The 20,871-nt window shown below is 53.5% G+C and overlaps 1 protein-coding gene across 2 annotated transcripts in view; it reads left to right on the forward strand.

The window, feature by feature from the left end:
* GRM7 (glutamate metabotropic receptor 7) overlaps positions 1-20,871 on the forward strand; it is a 194,169-nt gene that overhangs the window by 67,602 nt on the left and 105,696 nt on the right. For both annotated transcript variants that reach the window (XM_036391148.2, XM_036391149.2), the window contains exon 2: positions 11,463-11,679. In XM_036391148.2, coding sequence (XP_036247041.1) covers positions 11,463-11,679 — 217 coding nt within the window. The remainder of the gene's footprint in view (positions 1-11,462; positions 11,680-20,871) is intronic.

Genomic DNA, 20,871 nt, shown 5'->3' on the forward strand with positions numbered 1-20,871 from the left:
GGTTTAGGATCAGTTTTGTGTCTGTTGGTGTGGTGTAGGATCAGGTTTGTCTGTTGGTGTGGTGTAGGATCAGGTTTGTGTTTGCTGGGGCGGTTTAGGATCAGTTTTGTGTTTGTTGGGGTGGTTTAGGATCAGTTTTGTGTCTGTTGGGGTGGTTTAGGATCAGTTTTGTGTTTGTTGGGGTGGTTTAGGATCAGTTTTGTGTTTGCTGGGGTGGTTTAGGATCAGTTTTGTGTCTGTTGGGGTGGTTTAGGATCAGTTTTGTGTCTGTTGGGGTGGTTTAGGATCAGTTTTGTGTCTGTTGGGGTGGTTTAGGATCAGTTTTGTGTTTGTTGGGGTGGTTTAGGATCAGTTTTGTGTCTGTTGGGGTGGTTTAGGATCAGTTTTGTGATCACAGACACAGGCTGTGGGCTGGGGTGGTGCTGTTGATGGAATCAGCCCTGGACACTGGTTTTTATTGTTAAGGAAGCCCCTGCTGAGGCTGGGCAGCTTCCCCTGCAGGTTCCCTGTTCCCCAGGGTTCCTCTGCTGGCTCTGGGCTGCTCCAGGCAGGGTCAGGAGCTGCTCTGGGCTGGTTTTCATCAGGTGCTGTAAGGCTGAGCTGTTACAGACCTCTAAAAAAATAACACTATTTCTGTATCTGGCTGCTCCTGCATGAGTCTAATAACATGGCCCTTAGAAAGTAATTTGGATTAATTAGAATGTCCAGGCACTTTTGCGATAAAGACATGCAGAGTAATTATCCAGTGTCCAGAATAATCTACTGAGCTTGTGAAGTTTAAGTCTGAAAATTATTCTCCCCTAAGTATTGGTCTTTCTGACTGTATTTCTGTTATTAAATTTGTTTTCCCACAAGTTAGATAAGAAGAAATGTAATTATTTAGCTGGCAAGCTCAATGTTGAGGTGAAGACAACCAGTGAAGGTAAAAGTGTGATTGCCTTGTGGTTTTCCCTGTAATAATGCAGAAATATTTAGATATCTGTGGAATTACATGGTGATGATGCACTTTGTGAAAGGCCAGAGATGAAATATAAGGGAATAAAAGGTATAGATATTCACTGGAACTTCATTATACCCTATAACTCTTGGATATGTAGTGGGAGAAATGTCAAATGCAGATTTCTCCCATAATTACAACCCATTCTCGCTCACATCTCTCTCACTGCATTTTCTCACTCTCCTTTATACCCAGGCTGTGTCCTGAAGGACCTTGTTCTGTTTCTGATGCTCAGAGGACACAACAGGCCTTTTCACTTGTGATAATGTTTATTTTGGATTAAAGAAAATATGAAATCAAAGGCAGGCTAAATATAATCCCTCAGTGTCCCTGGTGGAACCATCCCAGGCCCGGGTCAGCCGTGCCTCCCACAGTTCTGAAGGAATTTTAAATGCCTGGGACTCAAGGAGGAGATGGCTGACCTTGCAGATGATGGAACAGTTTGTCCTCTCTGAGCCCCTCCCGGCTGCTGCTGCCGCTCCCCTGGCGCAGGGGAGCCCTGGAGGGGCTGGGAAGGGGCTGGAGAATCCCTGAGGGAGCTGGGAATGGGCTGGAGAATCCCAAGGGAGCCGGGCAGGGGCTGCAGAATCCCTGAGGGAGCTGGGCAGGGTCTGGAGAATCCCTGAGGGAGCTGGGCAGGGAATGGAGAATCCCTGAGGGAGCCGGGCAGGGGCTGCAGAATCCCTGAGGGAGCCGGGCAGGGGCTGCAGAATCCCTGAGGGAGCCGGGCAGGGGCTGCAGAATCCCTGAGGGAGCTGGGCAGGGTCTGGAGAATCCCTGAGGGAGCTGGGCAGGGAATGGAGAATCCCTGAGGGAGCTGGGCAGGGGCTGCAGAATCCCTGAGGGAGCTGGGCAGGGGCTCAGCCTGGAGCAAAGGAGGCTCAGGGGGCCCTTGTGGCTCTGCACAGCTCCTGCCAGGAGGGCACAGCCGGGGGGATTTGGGATCTTATCCCAGGGAACAGGGACAGGAGCAGAGGGAACGGCTCAGGCTGGGCTGGGCAGGCTCAGGGGGAATTTGGGAACCATTCTTCATGGGAACACAGACAGGAGCAGAGGGAACAGCTCAGGCTGGGCTGGGCAGGCTCAGGGGGAATTTGGGAATAATTCTTCATGGGAACACAGACAGGAGCAGAGGGAACGGCCTCAGGCTGGGCTGGGCAGGCTCAGGGGGAATTTGGGAACCATTCTTCATGGGAACACAGACAGGAGCAGGGGGAACGGCCCCAGGCTGGCCTGGGGAGGTCTGAGCTGAATATCAGAACAATTTCCCCATGGAAAGGAATGCCCAGCCCTGGCACAGCTGCCCAGGGGCCCCCATCCCTGGGGGATTTCAAAGCCCTGTGGAGGTGGCACCTGGGGACACGGGGCATGGTGCACACAGCAGTGCTGCTGGGCTGACAGGGATCTCGGAGATCTTCTCCATCCTTACCAGCTCCATGATTTTGTTCACAGACCAACACCTGCTCATTGGTCTCTGCCTTTCCCCCAGGGGCACAGGACAGTGGCAGCCTGGGCTCTGTGCGCTGTGCACTCTGACAATTGCATTTCTGCTCCTGCTCAGCTCTCCCCAGCCACAGGGCACTGTGGGAGCTGCTGGCTCTCTGGAATTCACTGGGGTGCAGGGACTCAATCCCTGGTGTTTGGGTCAGAGCAGCTGCGCACGTGGTGAATTTGGGGTCATTTGTGTCACAGAGTCCCAGAGTGGTTTGGGTTGAAAGGGACCTTGGAGATCCCCTTGTCCCCATGCCTGGGGGGATTTCAAAGCCCTGTGGAGGTGGCACCTGGGGACACAGGGCAGTGGTGGCCTGGGCAGTGCTGGGGAAGGGTTGGATTTGATCTTGGAGTGTTTTCAGCCTTGTAATTTATCTCTGGTGGAGCCCTCCTGGCTGAGAAGGCCGTGCCTTGGGCAGGAGACACGGACAGTGCCAGGGTGTGGAGGAGCAGTGACCTCACTGGAGTGAGGCTGCAGCAGCAAGGAGCACCTGGACTGAGGGCTGCTCTTACCTGGAGCAAATCACCACTTCTGAGAACACGTTTGTGCTGGTGCTGCTGAAATGGCAGGAGTTTGATGTTTGCACACTGGTTGTGAGGGTTGGGGGGTGAGAACACCCAGCTGGACCCTTGCTCTCACACAGGGTTTTCCCTTCCGGGCTGCCCTTGCAGCCTGGTACATCTCAGGGGCTCTGAAATGCTGCTCTGGGCTCTGTGCTGTAGGAGGAGATGGTTTGCAGTGGTGTCCATGAGAGCACTCAGCCATTTTAGTGAGAACAGCTCCCACTTCTGCAGTGTCTGTTCAGTGGGAGCTGTTCACAGGAACTCGGGTCTGCTCACCGTGCTGCTGAGTGCCTGCCCGAATTTGCTGGTAGAAAAGGGAAGATGAGGAATGGATGGCTGCGATTTTATCACTCAGCCCATGCCAGTCCCTGGAACCAGCTCGCAGCAGAACCAAACCAGCCAGTGCAGGCAGCCCCAGGACAATCAGCTGTGCACTGTCCCCTCCTGCCCAGGGCAGGCCTCACAGCTGTGTCCCACCCAGCTGCCTGCCCCTTGTCCCCACAGGGGCTCTGTGCAGTGAGTGGGGCTGCCAGGAGCCCTTGGGCTGGGGCAATTCCTCTCCCTGGTGTCACTGGGACACGGCAGCGGGGCTGCTGTGCCCACCAGGGCAGGCTGGGCAGGTTTGTGCCTCTGCTCGTGAATTTGGTTTCAATTTCCAGCCTGGCTTGGTCACCTCCAGCTGGAGTTAGGTGAGCACATCTCACCCTGGGCTTTGGCTGTGGGCACACCTCAAGGGGAGGAGGAAGAGGAGGAGGATGAAGCTGTTGAGGCTCGCAGGTGTGGGTGAGCAGGGCTGCAGGGAGGTCAGGCAGCAGCTTAGACACATTCTGTATAATTCACAGCTCTGCTCTTGCCTCAAGCTTTCCATAAAGTGCCAATCCAAACCAGGCAGTTTAAGCTCAAGCAGAACGGTTCAGTCAGCCACAGTGTGTGAGCACATTAAAAACCCGGGGGTTTTCGTTATTTGACACATTTTTAAATTCAGAAATACTTCCAATATTGCACGGAGGGAAATGAGCTCCAGAAGCCCTGTTTAAAACATCATTTACTGCTTGAAATGCAGCTGGTTCCCTTGGGGTGTCAGAGGATCTGGGGGGCTGGAGAGATCCCATTGTCTGAGGCCACTCAGACATTTGAATGAGAACAGGCTCCAACTTCTGCAGTATCTGCTCACTGGAAATTGTTCACAGAACCTGGGTTTGCTCACTGTGCTGTTGAGCTGCCTGCCCAAAGTTTAACTGCACACTGAAATTAGAAATGACCGCTCAATGCAGCTGAATCTCTGTGGCCAGATTTTGGATGTGTTACTGTGTCAGGGCACCAAGGCCAGAGCTTTATTCTCCTTGGCTGTCAGACTCTTGGCTATATTGAAAATTCAGGAATAAATATTCAAATCCCAGCCTTACTTTCCAGGACAGGAGCGTGGATGCTCTCCTAGGATTGCAATTATTATATGATGCACGGATGAGCTGTGCTCATACCCCAGCCACAGCTCTCACTTAGCCCAATACCTCGGCTCACAGGATGAGTGCTTCCCCTTGTACCACAGTGCAGTTGGTTTCCCAGGGCTGGGTTTGTGTGTCTGTTTGTGGATTGCTTTCACAGAGCGTTCTTCTGCCACCAGGAACGTTTTCTGTCTCAGCCTGGCTGCTGAATGAGTCGTTACTGGTGCTGTCTTTATCGGGCTACTTTCAAAATCAATGAGATTTATGCTTGCAGATTAAAAACCTTTTAAAATATGCATAGACAATATAAGGTTCAATTATCTGTTTGGGATGAATGGAGCAGTGTGTACACATAAATAAAACATAAAAGCTGCTTCGCTCTGTTTATATTCTGCTCCTGATTTATTTTCAGAAGAGTTGGAATTGGTGAGTCCGTGTTTGGATGTGGGAGCTCCATCACTGCAGGGATGTGAGTGCTGGGTGTCCCTGCATCCCTCTGGCTCCTCAGCTCCCGGGAGCGCAGGCAGGGATGGCCAATGGTGCATGGGGAAGGAGATAAAACCAAATCCCCAGTGCTGCCGGTGCCAGGGACCCTGAGCATCTGCCCAGCACTTTGGGTGTGACAGGAACCTCCTGAGAACGCCCTGGCTGCTGTAAATCTGAGCACCAGAGGAATGGGAATAATTTTTTGTCGTTTTTAAGACCTCGCAGGGTGTGTTCAGGGCATGGGAGAGGCAGACAAGCCCTTCCTCTCCCTGTGTTGTGCACAGAACAGGCACAGAATGGATTGGCTTGGAAGGCACCTTAAACCCCATCCGTTTCTCACCAAGCTGAATATTTCACTGTGAAATATTAAATGGGGACGTGTCATACTTGTCCCTGTGCCTTGGCCTTCAGTACCAACAATCCCCGTGGTGCAGGAGATAAATATCCCTCTTTGGGGGTCAGAGAGGCCTTTGTGGTGGCTCCTGTGTGCCACGGAGGGTGGCCCTGGTGCTTGTGCCTTTCCTGCCTGCCCAGGGCTTAGCCAGGGCCCCTCTGCCATGCCAAGGGCTGGTGCCCTCCAGGAGCCTCCCTCCAAGAAGGGTGGCTGTAGATCAAGGGCTTGGAAATAGTAATTAACAATTATAAATCAGATTTTTGCCCAATATTATTGAATCACAGTGCAGATAAACCAAGAGAAATTAAAATGGGAGTAATAGAAATACCAGTTAATTTTACTTCTGAGAAGTGCTCACTCGGGATCTTGGTGATTACATAAACACAGCTTTATTCACAAAGAGGAATTTGCACACCCAAATTAGGTAAGTGTGTATCTAAAACTCTTTTTCCATGTCAGTAGGATGGAAAGTAAAGCATTTTAGTAAATAATTCATCCCTAGGAAAGTATAAATGGCTGAGTCCCAATCCCCAGTATGTGAACATGTTGAGACAGGGATGATGTCCTTGTTTATTCAAGGACAGTTTTATCTACAGCTTTAGGAGGGGTGAGGTGTTTATTTTTGTGCTGTGACTCATTTTCATTACAATTTTGCGTCTCTTGGTTTCAAGTCAGGTTCTTCAAGTCCAAGGTTCTTTTAGCACTTAAAAGCTAAGAAATCCCCCCCTGTTTTTCTATAAAAAACCAATCTGTGCCATGAGCTCATCACTGTCACGAGCAGACCTTGGTCCAGGCTCAGGTCATCAAGATGAAGCGCAGGATATCTCACATTTATGGACACATCTCGCTTTGCTGGGTGTTTATGATCCTGTCTCCTGCTTTCTGAGCTGATGAAGTGCTCCCATGAGCCATGTGGACAGTACTAATTGCTGTAATTATTGTCCCTTAATTGCTACAGTGATTTGTTTCAGGAGTGCTTTCTCACTCCAGGGAAGGAAGCAGGAAAGACCCTGTGGGTACAGAGAAGGCTCCCAGCTGGCATGGACCACTCAGGACGGCTTTTCATGGCTTTTTGTGACAGTTGTGGTGGGGATGGGATGGGTTTGTGTGCCTGGAAATGGGCTCTTTCCAGGCTTGAAATGAATTAAACTGAAATGTGTTCAATTAGAGGGGCAGTTGTTTGAGAAACCCAAAGTCGTTTTGGAAGTGTTTGTTTCAGTGATGGGCTCCATCCACAATAATAATAATAATAACAATGATGGTGATGAGGAGTTGGGGATTTTCAAAGGTGCTGCTGTATCCTGGCACTGGCCAAGGAGTGGGAGATGGAGCTCCAGGAGCTCAGCCCAGCTGGGAGGGCTGGTGCAAAGAGCCACTGCAGATACAACCGAAATTCAGGGGCAGGAATCATTCCTGGGTTTATCTCTGTGTTCCCTCCATTGCTCAGGAATATTTGCTGGTGCTCCTGAAATGGACTTACATGAGAACTTTCTTCATTGTTCTCCCTCCCTTTCTCTCCGGCCGGGGCAGCTCCTGGGGAAATGCTGAGCTCAAGTTCAGGCACTGGAGAGCAGCAGGAGGATCTGCTCCTGTTACCTTGACAAGCTCTGACCTTGTTCAGTGTATTGGGTGAAATTTCCATCGAATCACAGCATGGCTTGGGCTCCAGGGAGCTTAAGGCTCTGTTCAGCCCCGTGCCAAGGGCAGGGACTGCTTCCCGTGGATATCTGGATTTCTAGAACTGCCTGCCAGGTTTCCTTCCTGCTCAGAAGGCAAAGTGGGAATGAGAAGGGTCTGGAGGGGTTTTGCCCAGAGAAAATAACCAGGGAGAAACTTCAGTGAGCTGAGCTCTAGAGAGGGGAAGCAGCTCTGGGCAGGATGCTGGGGCTGTCTGTCCTGCAGTTTGGGATGGGGATGGGGCACAGGAGGAGCTGTGCTGACTGAGGATCAAACCCTGACCTGATACATTCCTAAATTAACAAAACCCAAGCCCTGAACAGATGCCAGGCTGCTCCTCGACCATCAGCTCACACCAGAGCTCTGCAGCTGGAGCAGGCTCCAGGCAGCTCCTGTGTGTGAATTGGGGTAGTTTGGGGGCATTTGCAGTGTTTGTAGCCTGACTCTGCCCTGCCACACGTGGTGGCTCCAGAGGCTCTGCCAGAGCAGGCTGAGCTCTCCCCATTGCCAGGAAACCAGAATCGATAAAATTGAAAGTAGAATCGCAGCAAACTGTGAACCTCATATTGCCCTGCTAGGAGCTCATTAATGTCTCAGTAGGGGCACTCCTGCATTATCTTAATTGCTCAGGTCCTCAGGGAAATTGCCTTTCTGAAGTCTCCTGGCTGCTGTCAGTGCCTGAGGTGGGTTCAGGTGCATCTTCCTCATCATCTGTAATGAGTGACCGAGAGGGGCTGAGCTCAGTCCCTGCAAGCAGCACAGCAGCAATAACGTTTGGTGTTTGGGGGGTTTGCAGCACAGCAGCAATAACTGCTTGTTTGGGGTGTTTGCAGCTGGGGCTGACTCTGGGACAGAGGCCAGGCTTTGGCAGTCCTGTACCCCAGGGAGGGCTGGGATGTGCTCTGGGGTTGGTGTGTTCCAGGACAGACATGTGCCTTTGGTGAGCAACTCAAACACTCTGCCATTTTTCTTGGAAAAAAGGGTTTGTTGAGCAGGGAGAGGAGGAGGATGTGGGGCTGGAGAGTAGCACCCAGTGGGTCTGGAAAGGAAACTGCAACAGGGAGTCTGTGTTTCAGTGGGGTTTGCTCTGCAGTGAGCTGTTTGAGTTGGTGTTTCAGTGGGGTTTGCTCTGAGCTGTTCCAGGTTTTATTTTAGTGGGGTTTGTTCTGAGATGTTCCAGGTTGTATTTCAGTGGGGTTTGTTCTGAGATGTTCCAGGTTGTATTTCAGTGAGGTTTGTTCTGAGCAGTTCCAGTCTGTGTTTCAGTGGGGTTTGCTCTGAGCTGTTCCAGTCTGTGTTTCAGTGGGGTTTGCTCTGAGCAGTTCCAGTCTGTGTTTCACTGGGGTTTGCTCTGAGCTGTTCCAGGTTGTATTTTAGTGGGGTTTGCTCTGCAGTGAGCTGTTTGAGTTGGTGTTTCACTGGGGTTTGCTCTGAGCTGTTCCCAGGCTGCTGCTGGGGCTGGGGCTGCTGGGGAAGGAGAGGCTGAGGACCCTCCTGGCTCCCTGGGCTGTTTGTGCTGCTCCTGCTGCAGCTGCTCTCCTGCAGGAGCCTGAGCAACACAACAAGAGTGACCCAGAGACAGCTCTTCATTAGCAGGAGAGAATGAAATAAATGAAGAATAATGGTCAACGTTAGAAATAAATTAACATCAATTAATCACTGACTAAGACAATGTGCCCAGCATTAATCATTCCCCCTTGCTGCCACCAGAGCATCAGCCAGGCTCGGCTCACACACGTGGAGCTCCTGCAGGGCGTGTGCAGGGTGCACAAACACAGGCCTTGAGGAGAAGCTGCCTCCCCCGAGGGTGAGATGCTCCCTGCCAGCTCCTCGGGTCCCTCAGAGAGCCCCAGCTCCGCTCCTGCCGGGGAAGGGCAGCTGGGCAAGGGCCAGGACATCGGGGTCCCTTTGGGATCACAGCCCCTCTGCAAGGTGCTGGGGCCTTTGGGAGAGCACCCTGGGCTCCTCTGCAGCTTCTGATGTGTCAGAACAGAAAATGGGGAAATGTGAGGGAACAGAAATCCTGCTTCTTCCAACTCCACTTCTGAGCTGATGATAAAGAACAGACTTTACCAAAATGAGAGAAAAATAAAATGGTGAAGAGGCAGAAAACATTTTTCTGCAAGGCTGAAAAGCCCTCAACAGAGCACTCTGATTTAAAACTCCAATTTCAACTCTGATCTAAAGCTCTGGCCTTGCCCATGACACCATGGGCAGCATCCCTGGAGCAGAGAGCAGGGACCCTGCCCAGCTGCCCGTGGGTCTCGCTGAGCTGGACAATCCATTTTTATCCTGAAGGGCACTTCAGGGCTGGCAGGAGCTGGAGGTGCCCGTGTGGAGCTCCCTGGAGGCAGCTGTTAAATTGCGGCTGATTTTGACCTGGTGGGTGCCCGGTTTGGCCACTGGGCTGCTGCTGAAGTGCATGGGGAGCTGGGCAGGGGCAGGAGGTGCCTCTTGCAGGTGTCTGCAATGGGCTCTGCCACTCTGGGCAGGGGAACTGTGGTGGCTGCAGTGCCTGGCACCCACTGAAGGACCTTCCTCCCTGTAGTTGAACAGAGCAGGAGGAGAATTCTACTTGGCACATGTATACAACTTCATGTTGCTTTTAGATATCCTGTTAGAAACACCGGTAAAACACCTCATATCTGCTTTGTATACTCCAAGTGATTGAAGCAGCCAGCAGTAGTTAATATTTTATGAACAGTGGAAAAAGATTTAAAATCCAAAAGGTCTCCTTAGGAGTATAAGCAATGCAGCAGATTCTGTAGAAGCTGTGCTTGTTGTGGAAGTGCATAATGTGCTCCTTTTGATTTTGAGTTGAAAAAGCAGTTGTTGGCAAGTTGGAGTACAAAGAACTGCCACGGATAAAACCTGACATTTCAGCCTCCCTTTCCTGCTGGCTGCAGAAAGCAGCCCTTGCTCTCCCCTTGCCCTGCTCCCTGTGGAGCCAGAGGTGCAGAGCCCTTTGCAGAGCTCATCCTGGGGCAATACAGATCAGATTTGTTTTTCTGAGGAGGCAGGAGCTGGTAAATACCTGTAGGTGATAAATACTGCACAGTGCTGTGCAGAGACCAAAGCTGGGCGTGCAGGAGGTGCTTGTGTGTAGGGAGATAGAATATAAGAAAATAAAGGTGGTATAGAAAGTAATCCTACCCTAAAGAGCTGCAGTTGGGCCGATTATTAAAGATCAGGAGCAGGCCTGATTTACCAGGCCACAGGTGTGGCCAATAAGGAGTGCTATAGAAGAGTGGGGTGGGTGATTGAGGGGGAGCTGGAGTCAGGAGCAGTCAGTGCTCTGAGGAGCTGCCTACAAGAAACAGCAAGGAGGCACCAAACTCTTGAAATAAGGAGACAACAGAATGGACCCTTTGCAATATAAGGACAACACCTCTGTGAGCAGCAGGTGCTGCCCTGGGCTCAGGTATTAAATAAATGGTTGGTGTGCAGGGCAGAGCTCTCCCCTCCCCTCCCTGGGGCTGCAGTGACAGTCAGGGCAGGGTCCTTGGCTTAGGGAGCAGTCCCAGGCTGTGGGACACAATGGCCCTGGGGACTGGTGTGCTGTCAGCCCAGGGGCTGCTCAGGGCCCGGGGGCAGCAGGGGAGCAGCCTGGGCACTGCTCTGGCTCTCTTACAGAAGGAGCTGTGAGAGAGGCTGCTGCGAGCAGGGGAGGCAGTGCCTGCTGTGCTGGGGCAGAGCTGAGCTGTGCCCAGGCTGTGTGTGACAGACGTGTCCCTGCTCAGCAGCCTTCACGCCCTTCTTCATCAGAGGGAATCAAAACTGAACCTACTTGGCCTGGAGCCTTCACCCTCCTGAGGCTGAGGAAGGGTCAGCCTGGCTTTCAGGCAGCGCTGGCAGGTGCAGAGCTCACCCCACTGTGCCAGGGTCCCAAATCCTGCTGCAACCAGCACAGCCAGACCAGGGCAGGGAGGGCTTAAAATGTTCGTGTGCTGATTTGAGTGCCTTAAAGGAAGGAGTGCTGGATGTGCACATCCAGAGCTGTGTGCAGTGGGTTCCCAGCTTTACCTGGCTAACTGGGAGCTTTATTTGAGTAACTGGGAGCAGCTGGTTCCCAGTTTTTCTGAGTAACTGGGAGCTTTGGTTTTTTCTGGGTAACTGGGAGTAGCTGGTTCCCAGCTTTACCTGGGTAACTGGGAGTAGCTGGTTCCCAGCTTTACCTGGGTAACTGGGAGCTTTATTTGGGTAACTGGGAGCAGCTGGCTCCCAGTTTTTCTGGGTAACTGGAGCCAGTGAAGGGTTGCTCCTGTCCCTGTACCTTGCAGGGGAACATGGTGCAGAGCACAGCAAAGCCAAAGCTCAGCTGAAGCCAGGTGCTTTAGCTGCTGCTGCTGCAAGAAGTGCCATGAGTATGTGAATGTGTGTATTTATCAGAAATTGTTTTTTTCTACAGATCCCACAAATCAGTTATGCCTCAACTGCCCCCGAGTTGAGCGATGACAGGCGCTATGATTTCTTCTCACGGGTGGTTCCTCCAGATTCCTTCCAAGCACAAGCAATGGTGGACATTGTGAAAGCTTTGGGATGGAATTATGTGTCCACTTTGGCATCTGAAGGGAATTATGGAGAAAAAGGAGTGGAGTCCTTCATGCAAATTTCCAGAGAGGCAGGTAGGCCCGTGCTGCTCAGCAAGCCATTGTGTTGTGTTGTGCTCAATGTCATCCTGTGCTCCCAGGGCTCACGTCTGCTCCTAAAGCTGCTCCAGCTCTCTGCGATGCTCTGCCGTGGCTCCTGGATGTGGTCATTCCTAAATTGCTCATGGAGGGTCAGAGAGTGGGAGCCCTCAGTGGTTTTCTGTCATTTCTGGGGCATTTAGAAGCCCTGAGTCGTGCCCAGCTCCTGCTGCTGCACTGGCTGAGCTTTCCTGCTGTGGGCCTGGGCAGAAGGCAGGTTTGGAAAGGCTGAGCCCCTGTGTGTGTCTCCCCAGGCTGAGCTGTGCTGTGAGCTGCTTCCAGCCTGGCTGGTGCCACCATTGGTGCCCAGCTCTCCCTGCCAGCCTGCTCTGAGCTGGCTTTGGGTTTTCTTTGGCATTGCCCTGCTCAGGGCAGGGAACTCAGAACCTTCCCCTGAGGGCCCAGGGGCTGCTGGTGTGGGATGAGACATGCCAGAGCTGGGTGTGAGTCCTTGGCCAGCTGGTTTGTAATCCAGACTCGTGAGGGTTTGGGAACTGCAGTGTTTGGAGCTGATGCCTGTGCTGGGAAGGAGAAAGCAGCAAAAGATGGAATTCATTGCTGGTGATGAATGCAGGGGCTGTGTCCAGAGGCTCTGCAGGTAGAACCAGGGCAGGCTCTGCTGTGCTCCCCAGATGGGACTCACAGGTGTCCCTGCCTGGCACTGCCTCAATGAAAGCAGCCCAGTGCCCAGCCCAGTGCCCAGCCCAGTGCCCAGCCTGGGCAGGAGCTGCTCTGGAGCAGCTCAGGGCTCCCCATGCCCAGGCTGGTCCCACAGCACTGGCTCTGTCTGCAGGGACTGCCCCAAACTGCCCCAAAGTGATGGATCCCTGCTGGCAGCACCTGCCAGGGAACAGGCAGGGAAAGTCACTGGGCTTAAAGGAAGGGGCCTTGGAGAGGGGGAGCTGGAATTGTTTCCTTATGTTGGTGTCACAGAAGGAACCCACATTTGCATAAACTCTTCTGTTCCTACAAATGCATATTTATGTGGTATTAAAGCAAATGGGTTTGGATTTAATACAGCAGGAAGTGACAAATGCCAGTGCTCACTGGAATTTAAAATTGGCTTTATTTGCAAATATCCACTGTTGCAAACTCGTGCCCAAAATGTGTTCCCTGTGTGAAGGACAGGCTCTGGCTGCAGAGCAGGATCCCATCTCCTGGGCCTGGTGCAGAATTACGTTTATTCCATGAGCTGTCCATGCAGCCAGCACCAAGCTCAGCCCCTGCAGGCAGAGCAGAGCCTGCTCCCCTCAGCTCTGGGTGTGTGCAGGGGCAGGGAGGCGATGCTGGGGATGAAGGCTCTGACAGGGAGGCTGCCCAAAGCTGCTCCTCAGAGCCAGGCTGGGATGATCTGATCCCTGGCTGCTGCCTAGGGCTGCACTCAGCTCCCTGTGCCATACAGCTCAGGTGAAGCTCTGACAGGCTTTAATACCTGCCTAAACAAGGTCCCTGGGCTTCCAGAGCCTGGCAAGCACAAGGAGATCTGGTTTTGGGAGGTTTAGTGGAGCAGGGCTGGCTGGAGATGCAGCTCCTGCCCTTGCCTGGGGCACTGGAGCCTGGCCCAGCCTTGGGTTGTGAGCCCAGGCTTGGGGTGTTCATGGGTGCCATGGCTCCCTGGCACAGCCTGGGGCTGCACGGGCTCAGCCCTGGGACAGGGACAGGGCAGGGGGACAGGGAAGGGCCTCAGGGTGGGTATTGGTGCAAACTCTGTACAGAACAGGCTGGGCAGGGACTGCCCGGGGCAGTGACAGGAACCAGCCCTGGAAAGGGGCAGGAAAGGCTGGAAATGGCCCCGGGGGCAGGGATGGGGCAGGAAAGGCTGGAAATGGCCCCGGGGGGCAGGGATGGGGCAGGAAAGGCTGGAAATGGCCCCTGGGGGCAGGAAAGGCTGGAAATGGCCCCGGGGACAGGGATGGGGCAGGAAAGGCTGGAAATGGCCCCCGGGGGCAGGGATGGGGCAGGAAAGGCTGGAAATGGCCCCCGGGGGCAGGGATGGGGCAGGAAAGGCTGGAAATGGCATCTGGGGGCAGGGATGGGGCAGGAAAGGCTGGGAATGGCCCCTGGGGGCAGGGATGGGGCAGGAAAGGCTGGGAATGGCCCCTGGGGGCAGGGATGGGGCAGGAAAGGCTGGGAATGGCCCCGGGGGCAGGGATGGGCAGGGATGGGGCAGGAAAGGCTGGGAATGGCCCCTGGGGGCAGGGATGGGGCAGGAAAGGCTGGGAATGGCCCCGGGGGCAGGGATGGGCAGGAAAGGCTGGGAATGGCCCCGGGGGCAGGGATGGGGCAGGAAAGGCTGGGAATGGCCCCGGGGGCAGGGATGGGGCAGGGATGGGCAGGAAAGGCTGGGAACGGCCCCGGGGGCAGGGATGGGGCAGGAAAGGCTGGAAATGGCCCCTGGGGGCAGGGATGGGGCAGCACAGCCCCTGCCTGGCTGTCCCTGTGCAGCCCCTAGGACGAGGCAGGTCAGAGCCCAGGCTGGAGGGACCCCAGGCCACAGCTGAGCCACCCCAGCAGGAGCAGGGGCTGGCAGCTCCCAGAGCTGTGTGCCAGGCCCCAGGCGCTGTCCCTTGGCACAGGGCAGCTCTGCTCCCTGGGTCCCTGCACCTCTCCTGGCTCTGGCTGCCCTCTGTCGCCAGCTAATTGTCCTGAAGGCAGAGTTTCATCAAACTTGTGTCTGATCAGCTGGGATCTTAGGAAATCTGAGGATCAGTGGAAAGTGCTTCCCCTGCTTAGTTTTCAAATATGCTTTGGCACATGAAGACTTTGCTTGATCCTCTGAGTTAATAATTCTTCACAAAGTGACTTTTATTATGAGCACTTCAAGCGAGTTTGAATATGTCATTGTGGCAGGAGATGAAGATTTGAAACATGCTCTGCAGTCTGTGGGATTAATAAATTAGGGGAATAGTCTAATTATGGGAAATCTAAAGGACAATTTCAGATTATTAATGAAACTACTGAATACTTGAATTTCAAAGATTAATTCATCTTTGATTTTTTTTTAAAGATTAATCTGTACCAGAAGGTTAATTGCTATCTGTAAGAAATATATATATTGAAGTCGTTAGCAAAAGACCACTTGAATGCCTCCTAACAGATAAATGAAAGATCTGGAGTGCATTTATGAACGTTCTGCTCTCCCCAAATGGCCCATTCCCACAGCTCAGGGGGCTCTGCTGCTCTCCCACTGCTGGGCTGCACGATGTGTGTCCCTCCTTGTCCTGCTGGGCTGGGCTGGGCAGGGCTGGGAGGGGATGGGGACAGCTGGGGAGGATGAGGAGGAGCAGTGAGGATGAGGAGGAGCAGTGAGGATGGGCTGAGCTGTGGGAGGATGAGGAGGAGCCATGAGGATGAGGAGGAGCAGTGAGGATGAGGAGGAGCAGTGAGGATGAGGAGCAGCTGCTGGTGCTGCCCAGGTCTGCAGGCTGGGCTCAGCTCTCCCCCTGCAGCCCCTCGGGCAGGCCAGGCAGGCTCAGCCCGCTCTGGGCTCAGCTTTGAGGGGCAGCCTAGCAAAGCCAGGCTCTGGGCGTGGGGCTGGGCCCTTGGAGGGCCACAGAGCCCGGGTGTGATGAGTGTGAGGGTGCAGAGCACAGGGGGAGCTTTGGGGAGGCTTCCAGGGCCCTGCAGGCCCCTCCTGGGGGCTCAGTGTGCTCCCCCTGTCTTTGGCCGTGTTCATCATTCAGCTGTGATGGGAGTAGCCTCTCCTCATTCTCCTGGGATCCTGTTTTCTGGATCAAATGCACACAAACAAATGGATAAAGCACTCAGAAAATCGAGTCATTTATATCCAAGCATTTCAAGTGTTTTCCATTTTTCTTCCCACTTTTCCCAAGCACTCAGGCTCGTGTCCTTTCAGTGAGCACTGATGTTAAATAACAACATTATGAAATCTATTGTTCTCCCTCCTGTTGTCACATAACAAATGTTTTGGCATTTCAGAACAAACAGCCAGGAAGGATTGCTCTCTGAGTTTGTGGTGACGGCTGTTCTGTGCTCAGCCTGGCAGGGTTAATGAGGTTTCCTGTTAATTGTACTGGGCTGGGAGGAGATGCCCTGGCCTTGATCCTCAGGAGTGCTCGGGGTTGCAGTGAGAGCCTGGAGGAATTTCTGAGAGCGGGAGAGCAAAACCTGTCCCTGGGAGTGCTCAGAGCTGCCGTGGCTCTTTGGGAACTTGGAGCAGTGCAGAGGAGGGGCTGAGCTCCCTGAGAGCTGGCTGGAGCTCAGAGCTCCTCCTGTGCCTGGCTGCAGTGCTTTTACATCCCCAAACCACGGTGGCTGCAGGGCTCTTCCCTCCTGAGCCTCCCGGGGGCCCTGAGGGGCTGCTCTGCTCCCTGCCCAGCACAGAGGGGGATGGACCTCAGCTCCCTTTGCAAACATCCCTTTCTCTTTGGCTGCACAGGCAGAGCTGGCACCAAACGCAAGCACACTGGTAAAGGGCTTGAGTGAAAACCAAATCCAGTCCTTGGTGCCTGGTGATGGATGTATTTCCTTACCTTAAACCAAATCCAACCCTTGGTGCCTGGGGATAGATGTATTTCCTTACCTTTAAACCAAATCCAGTCCTTGGTGCCTGGGGATAGAGGTATTTCCTTACCTTTAACCAAATCCAACCCTTGGTGCCTGGTGATGGATGTATTTCCTTACCTTTAAACCAAATCCAACCCTTGGTGCCTAGGGATAGAGGTATTTCCTTCCCTTTAACCAAATTCATTCCTTGGTGCCTAGGTTAGAGGTATTTCCTTACCTTTAACCAAATCCAGTCCTTGGTGCCTGGGGATAGAGGTATTTCCTTACCTTTAACCAAATCCAGTCCTTGGTGCCTGGGGATAGAGGTATTTCCTTCCCTTTTGCCATCATGGGGACAAGTTCCTGGTGTGGATTTCCAGGGTGGTGGGTGACAGAGCTGTGCCCACAGCTGTCAGCTCCAGCTGCAGGCAGGCCTGGACACCCTTTGGTTTTGGTTACATTGCATTATAGACTTTTCTTTTGGTCACAATGCATTCTATACTTTTCTTTTAGTTACAATCCATTCTATACTTTTCTTTGCTGAGCATCTCCATACAGTAGAACCAATCTATACCTTAACTATTACCCTACAGCCTATCATAACTACTGTAATTACCATATTCATGTCACTGTTCTCCAATCACTAACAGTCAGTACATTACAGTTTAAGCTAGAAGTTGTTTTTCAGGTTTCTTGCAGTGGAAAATTCTGAGAACTTTTTTCTGCTTGCAACATTTGCTGCCTTGTTTGCCTGTGCTCTCTTCCTGCTTGGTAAAAACATCTTCTTGTTTGGGGTGGGTTTATCCTTTGCTCTAAGCCATAAAAACCCCTTCTAACTAACACACCCTTTGCCTCCTTGGTTGTCCAGTGAGGCTGGCTCAGCAATTCTTTTCTTCTATATCAAAACTTGCTTCCATCTCTATTCCTTCTTCAGACTCTACATTTAAAAATCTTTCTGCAAAGTGTCCATATCTGTGAGACTTTCTTGCCAAACTTTCATCCTTCCCAACAAGGGAATGGGCATTGGGGGCTGTGAGGAAATGGGGACACAGTTTGGTACTGGGAATTAGGGAGCTTGAGGAGGAGATGCCCTGGAAGGGCAGAGGCTGCTGGTTTGGGGAGGAGTGGGGGAAAGGAGAGAGTTTGGGGTTAGAGAACAACAAAAGGAACAAGTCTGTGGAAAGAGCAAGGGAGGAACGGAGCTGAGGAGAGGAAGGAGGAAAAGCTGTGGAACAAAGGTGATACCGGTGGATGGGGTTGCAAAGATTGAGCCATGGCTGGGAAAATTGTCCAGGAGTAAGGAAGCTTTGCCAGAGAGTGAGTGGGCTGGAAAATCACATTTGTTTAATCCAAAAAAAACTGATTTCAGGAGCAGAATTGACTTCGATTGTGAAAACTTTAAACTTCCAGAAGATAAGGCAGGAATCCTTCCCAGAGTCTCTCTCTTGTGCTGAGGGCAGGGGAAGCTGCCTTCCTGGAGGCTGGTGCCTGAGCCTGGCTCCTCTCCTGCCCTGCTGCTCTGGAGCAGCCCAGATGCTCCCCAGACGTGGTTCTGCTCGGTTATCATGATTTACAGGCCTGCCCTCCTGCACCTGCTGGGCTGGGCTGCTCACAGCTCTCCAGCAGGGCTGGGCTCCTGCAGCAGCAGCACCCAGGGACTGGAGCTGGCTGAGCTCGCATGCTCCCAGCCCAAACCCAGCAGCTTTCCTGCTTAAAACCTGAAGGATTTCACAGAAATGCTCGTGTTTCAAGAGCAGGGTGCAGATGTGGAGCAGCAGGGAGCTTTGTTTGACAGCTCTTCACTGACGTTCCATTGCTGTTTATGTATTTCTTTTAAAGCCAATTTTATGTCCAGGCAAAAGCAAGTCTAGACAGATTGTCTAAAAAACTTTTATTGGCTAATTAAGATTATACTGCTGGTATATCACTGCTGGATAGCAGGGACTCTGCTTAAGGAATGGCCTCTATTTTTTGCAGCGTGTGCCTTTTGCCAAGTTTCCTTTTGTGCCTTTGGGAGGGCTTTTTCCATATCTATTTCAATGTCCAAAGCAAATGTCACTTGAAGTCTCATGTTTGGCCACCTGAGCCTGGATCAGGGAACCAGAGCCCCTTGGTTTTCTGCCAGAGCCCTGAGCAGTGGTGGCTGCTGTGCAGGCAGGGAGATCCCTGCCAGAGCCGGGCTCAGCTCTGGCCCCGGTGTCTGTGGGAGGGTGGCCCTGGCCAGCAGCCCTGGGGCCAGCAGTGCTCCCAGGTGATGTGAGGAGCCCACCCCTGCCCTGGGCCAGCCAAACCAGTGTTTGGTTGGGGTTTGGGATGAGCCATTTGGACACTTGGGTGCCAAAAGTGATTCTGTTTGCAGCTCATCAGAAAGGTTTGGGTTGGAGGGACCCTAAATCCCACCCAGGGCCAGCCCTGCCATGGCAGGGACACCTCCCATTGTCCCAGGTGCTCCAGCCCCAGTGTCCAGCCTGGCCTTGGGCACTGCCAGGGATCCAGGGCAGCCCCAGCTGCTCTGGGCACCTGTGCCAGGGCCAGCTCAGAGTGGGTGCTCAGGACAGAGCCCTGCTTGCCCTGAGCCAGGAGGAATTGGAGCTTGGACATTGCCACCCTGGGGTTTTTGCCTCTTGAGGGTCCCTGTTCCAGCCCATTCCTGGTTGTTCTCAGGAAAGCCCAGCTCCTTCAGGCCAGCCAGAGCTGACCTCCAGTTTCTGTAATCCAAGAACTTTTCTTTATTAGCATCTGCAGGGAAGGCAGGGAGGCAGCCTCACACTATCTCAGCCTAAGCCTGTAGTGCCCAAACTTTCCCTTGAAACAAACATTTGCTTTGGAAAAGCTCTGAGGGAGCCCAGCCCCTCTCCTCACACACAGCTGCCCTACAGTGCCCTGCTCTGTAGGATACCCCAGAACAGGGGGGAGCTGTCCCTGCCATGGCAGGGGTGGCACTGGGTGGGCTTTAAGGTCCCTTCCCACCCAAACCAATCTGGGATTTCACTGCCAAAGAGAGAGGATCACTGGCACTCCACGATTTAGTAAAACACCCCAAAACCCAAAAGAACAAACCGCAGTTGCTTGCAGGAATGTTCATGGCTGCACAGGGACCCCGTGGGCAGCACTGGGCGCCTCCTGCCTGGGGACAGTGGCCAGGGTGGCACTGGCACCTCCCTTCAGGGCTGGATTTGCTCTTTATTGCTGCTGAGGGGCAGCCCTGGGTGCTGGGGAGGGTCTGTCAGGGATGGGAACAGAGCAAGGCAATGGCTGAGCCAGGGACTGCTCAGTGGGGTAGATCTGATGGTGTTTATTCATCTCTGCTTGCTGAGCTTCCTGAGCCCTCAGTGCCCCAGCGCTGCACCCACAGGAGCAGAGCTGCATCCCAGAGCTGCACCCACAGAAACCCAGCCTGTCCCTGGTTCCTGAGCCCTCAGTGCCCCAGCGCTGCACCCGCAGGAGCAGAGCTGCATCCCAGAGCTGCACCCGCAGGAGCAGAGCTGCATCCCAGAGCTGCACCCGCAGGAGCAGAGCTGCATCCCAGAGCTGCACCCACAGGAGCAGAGCTGCATCCCAGAGCTGCACCCACAGGAGCAGAGCTCCATCCCAGAGCTGCACCCACAGAACCCCAGCCTGTCCCTGGTTCCTGAGCCCTCAGTGCCCCAGAGCTGCATCCACAGGAGCAGAGCTGCATCCCAGAACTGCACCCACAGGAGCAGAGCTGCATCCCAGAGCTGCACCCACAGAACCCCAGCCTGTCCCTGGTTCCTGAGCCCTCAGTGCCCCAGCGCTGCACCCGCAGGAGCAGAGCTGCATCCCAGAGCTGCACCCACAGAACCCCAGCCTGTCCCTGGTTCCTGAGCCCTCAGTGCCCCAGAGCTGCCCCTGTTCCCAGCCCCATTCAGTGCCTCCCACCAGCACTGAGCTCGCTCCCTGTTTGGTTGCAGTCACTCCTTGGTTTCCTCAGCAATCTCAGCAGCCTCCCCAGCATGAAAAGCAAAGCACTTTCTTTTTGTGGCTCCTCAGCTTGGAGCAGGTCTCAAAGCAAACCTGTGCAGTTTTGTCAGCTTCAGCAGGCCTTTCTCTGAGCAGAATGCTATTGATTAAACTCTAACAACACCTTTGACTCAGAAAGGAGCCAGGAATCACAAACATCAGAGATGGCACAGATCTAATTTGGGTGTCATTAGAGCTAAGCTGCTTTTCTCTTCAGCAGGTGAATGTGCACAGGTGTGTCAGCAGCTGCCTCTGAGGGCAGCATTTTCACAAATGCCTGGGGCTGGCTGGGAGCTGCTGTGCAGCCCTGTGCTCTGCTCACCAGGCCAGAATTGATCCCAGCCCCCAGGGGCTCTGCCTGCCTGTCCCACCCAGCCAGGCCGTGGGGACTGTGCTGATTGTGCTGGCAAATCCAGGGGGAAAATCCTCTCCCAGCTCAGCTTTTGGTCCTGGCCTTGGCAACGGGCTGTGAGTGCAGGGGCTGAGGTGGGGACTGAGCTGCCCCAGGGCAGGGGGTGCCTGGGGCTCCCCACAATGGATTTGGGGCTGCCTGGGGTTCCCCAACACGGATTTGGGGCTGCCTGGAGCCACCACAATGGATTTGGGGTGCCTGGAGCCCCTGCAATGGTTTTAGGGCTGCCT

Source organism: Molothrus ater, chromosome 11 (assembly GCF_012460135.2).
Source record: "Molothrus ater isolate BHLD 08-10-18 breed brown headed cowbird chromosome 11, BPBGC_Mater_1.1, whole genome shotgun sequence".
Lineage (NCBI taxonomy): Eukaryota > Metazoa > Chordata > Aves > Passeriformes > Icteridae > Molothrus > Molothrus ater.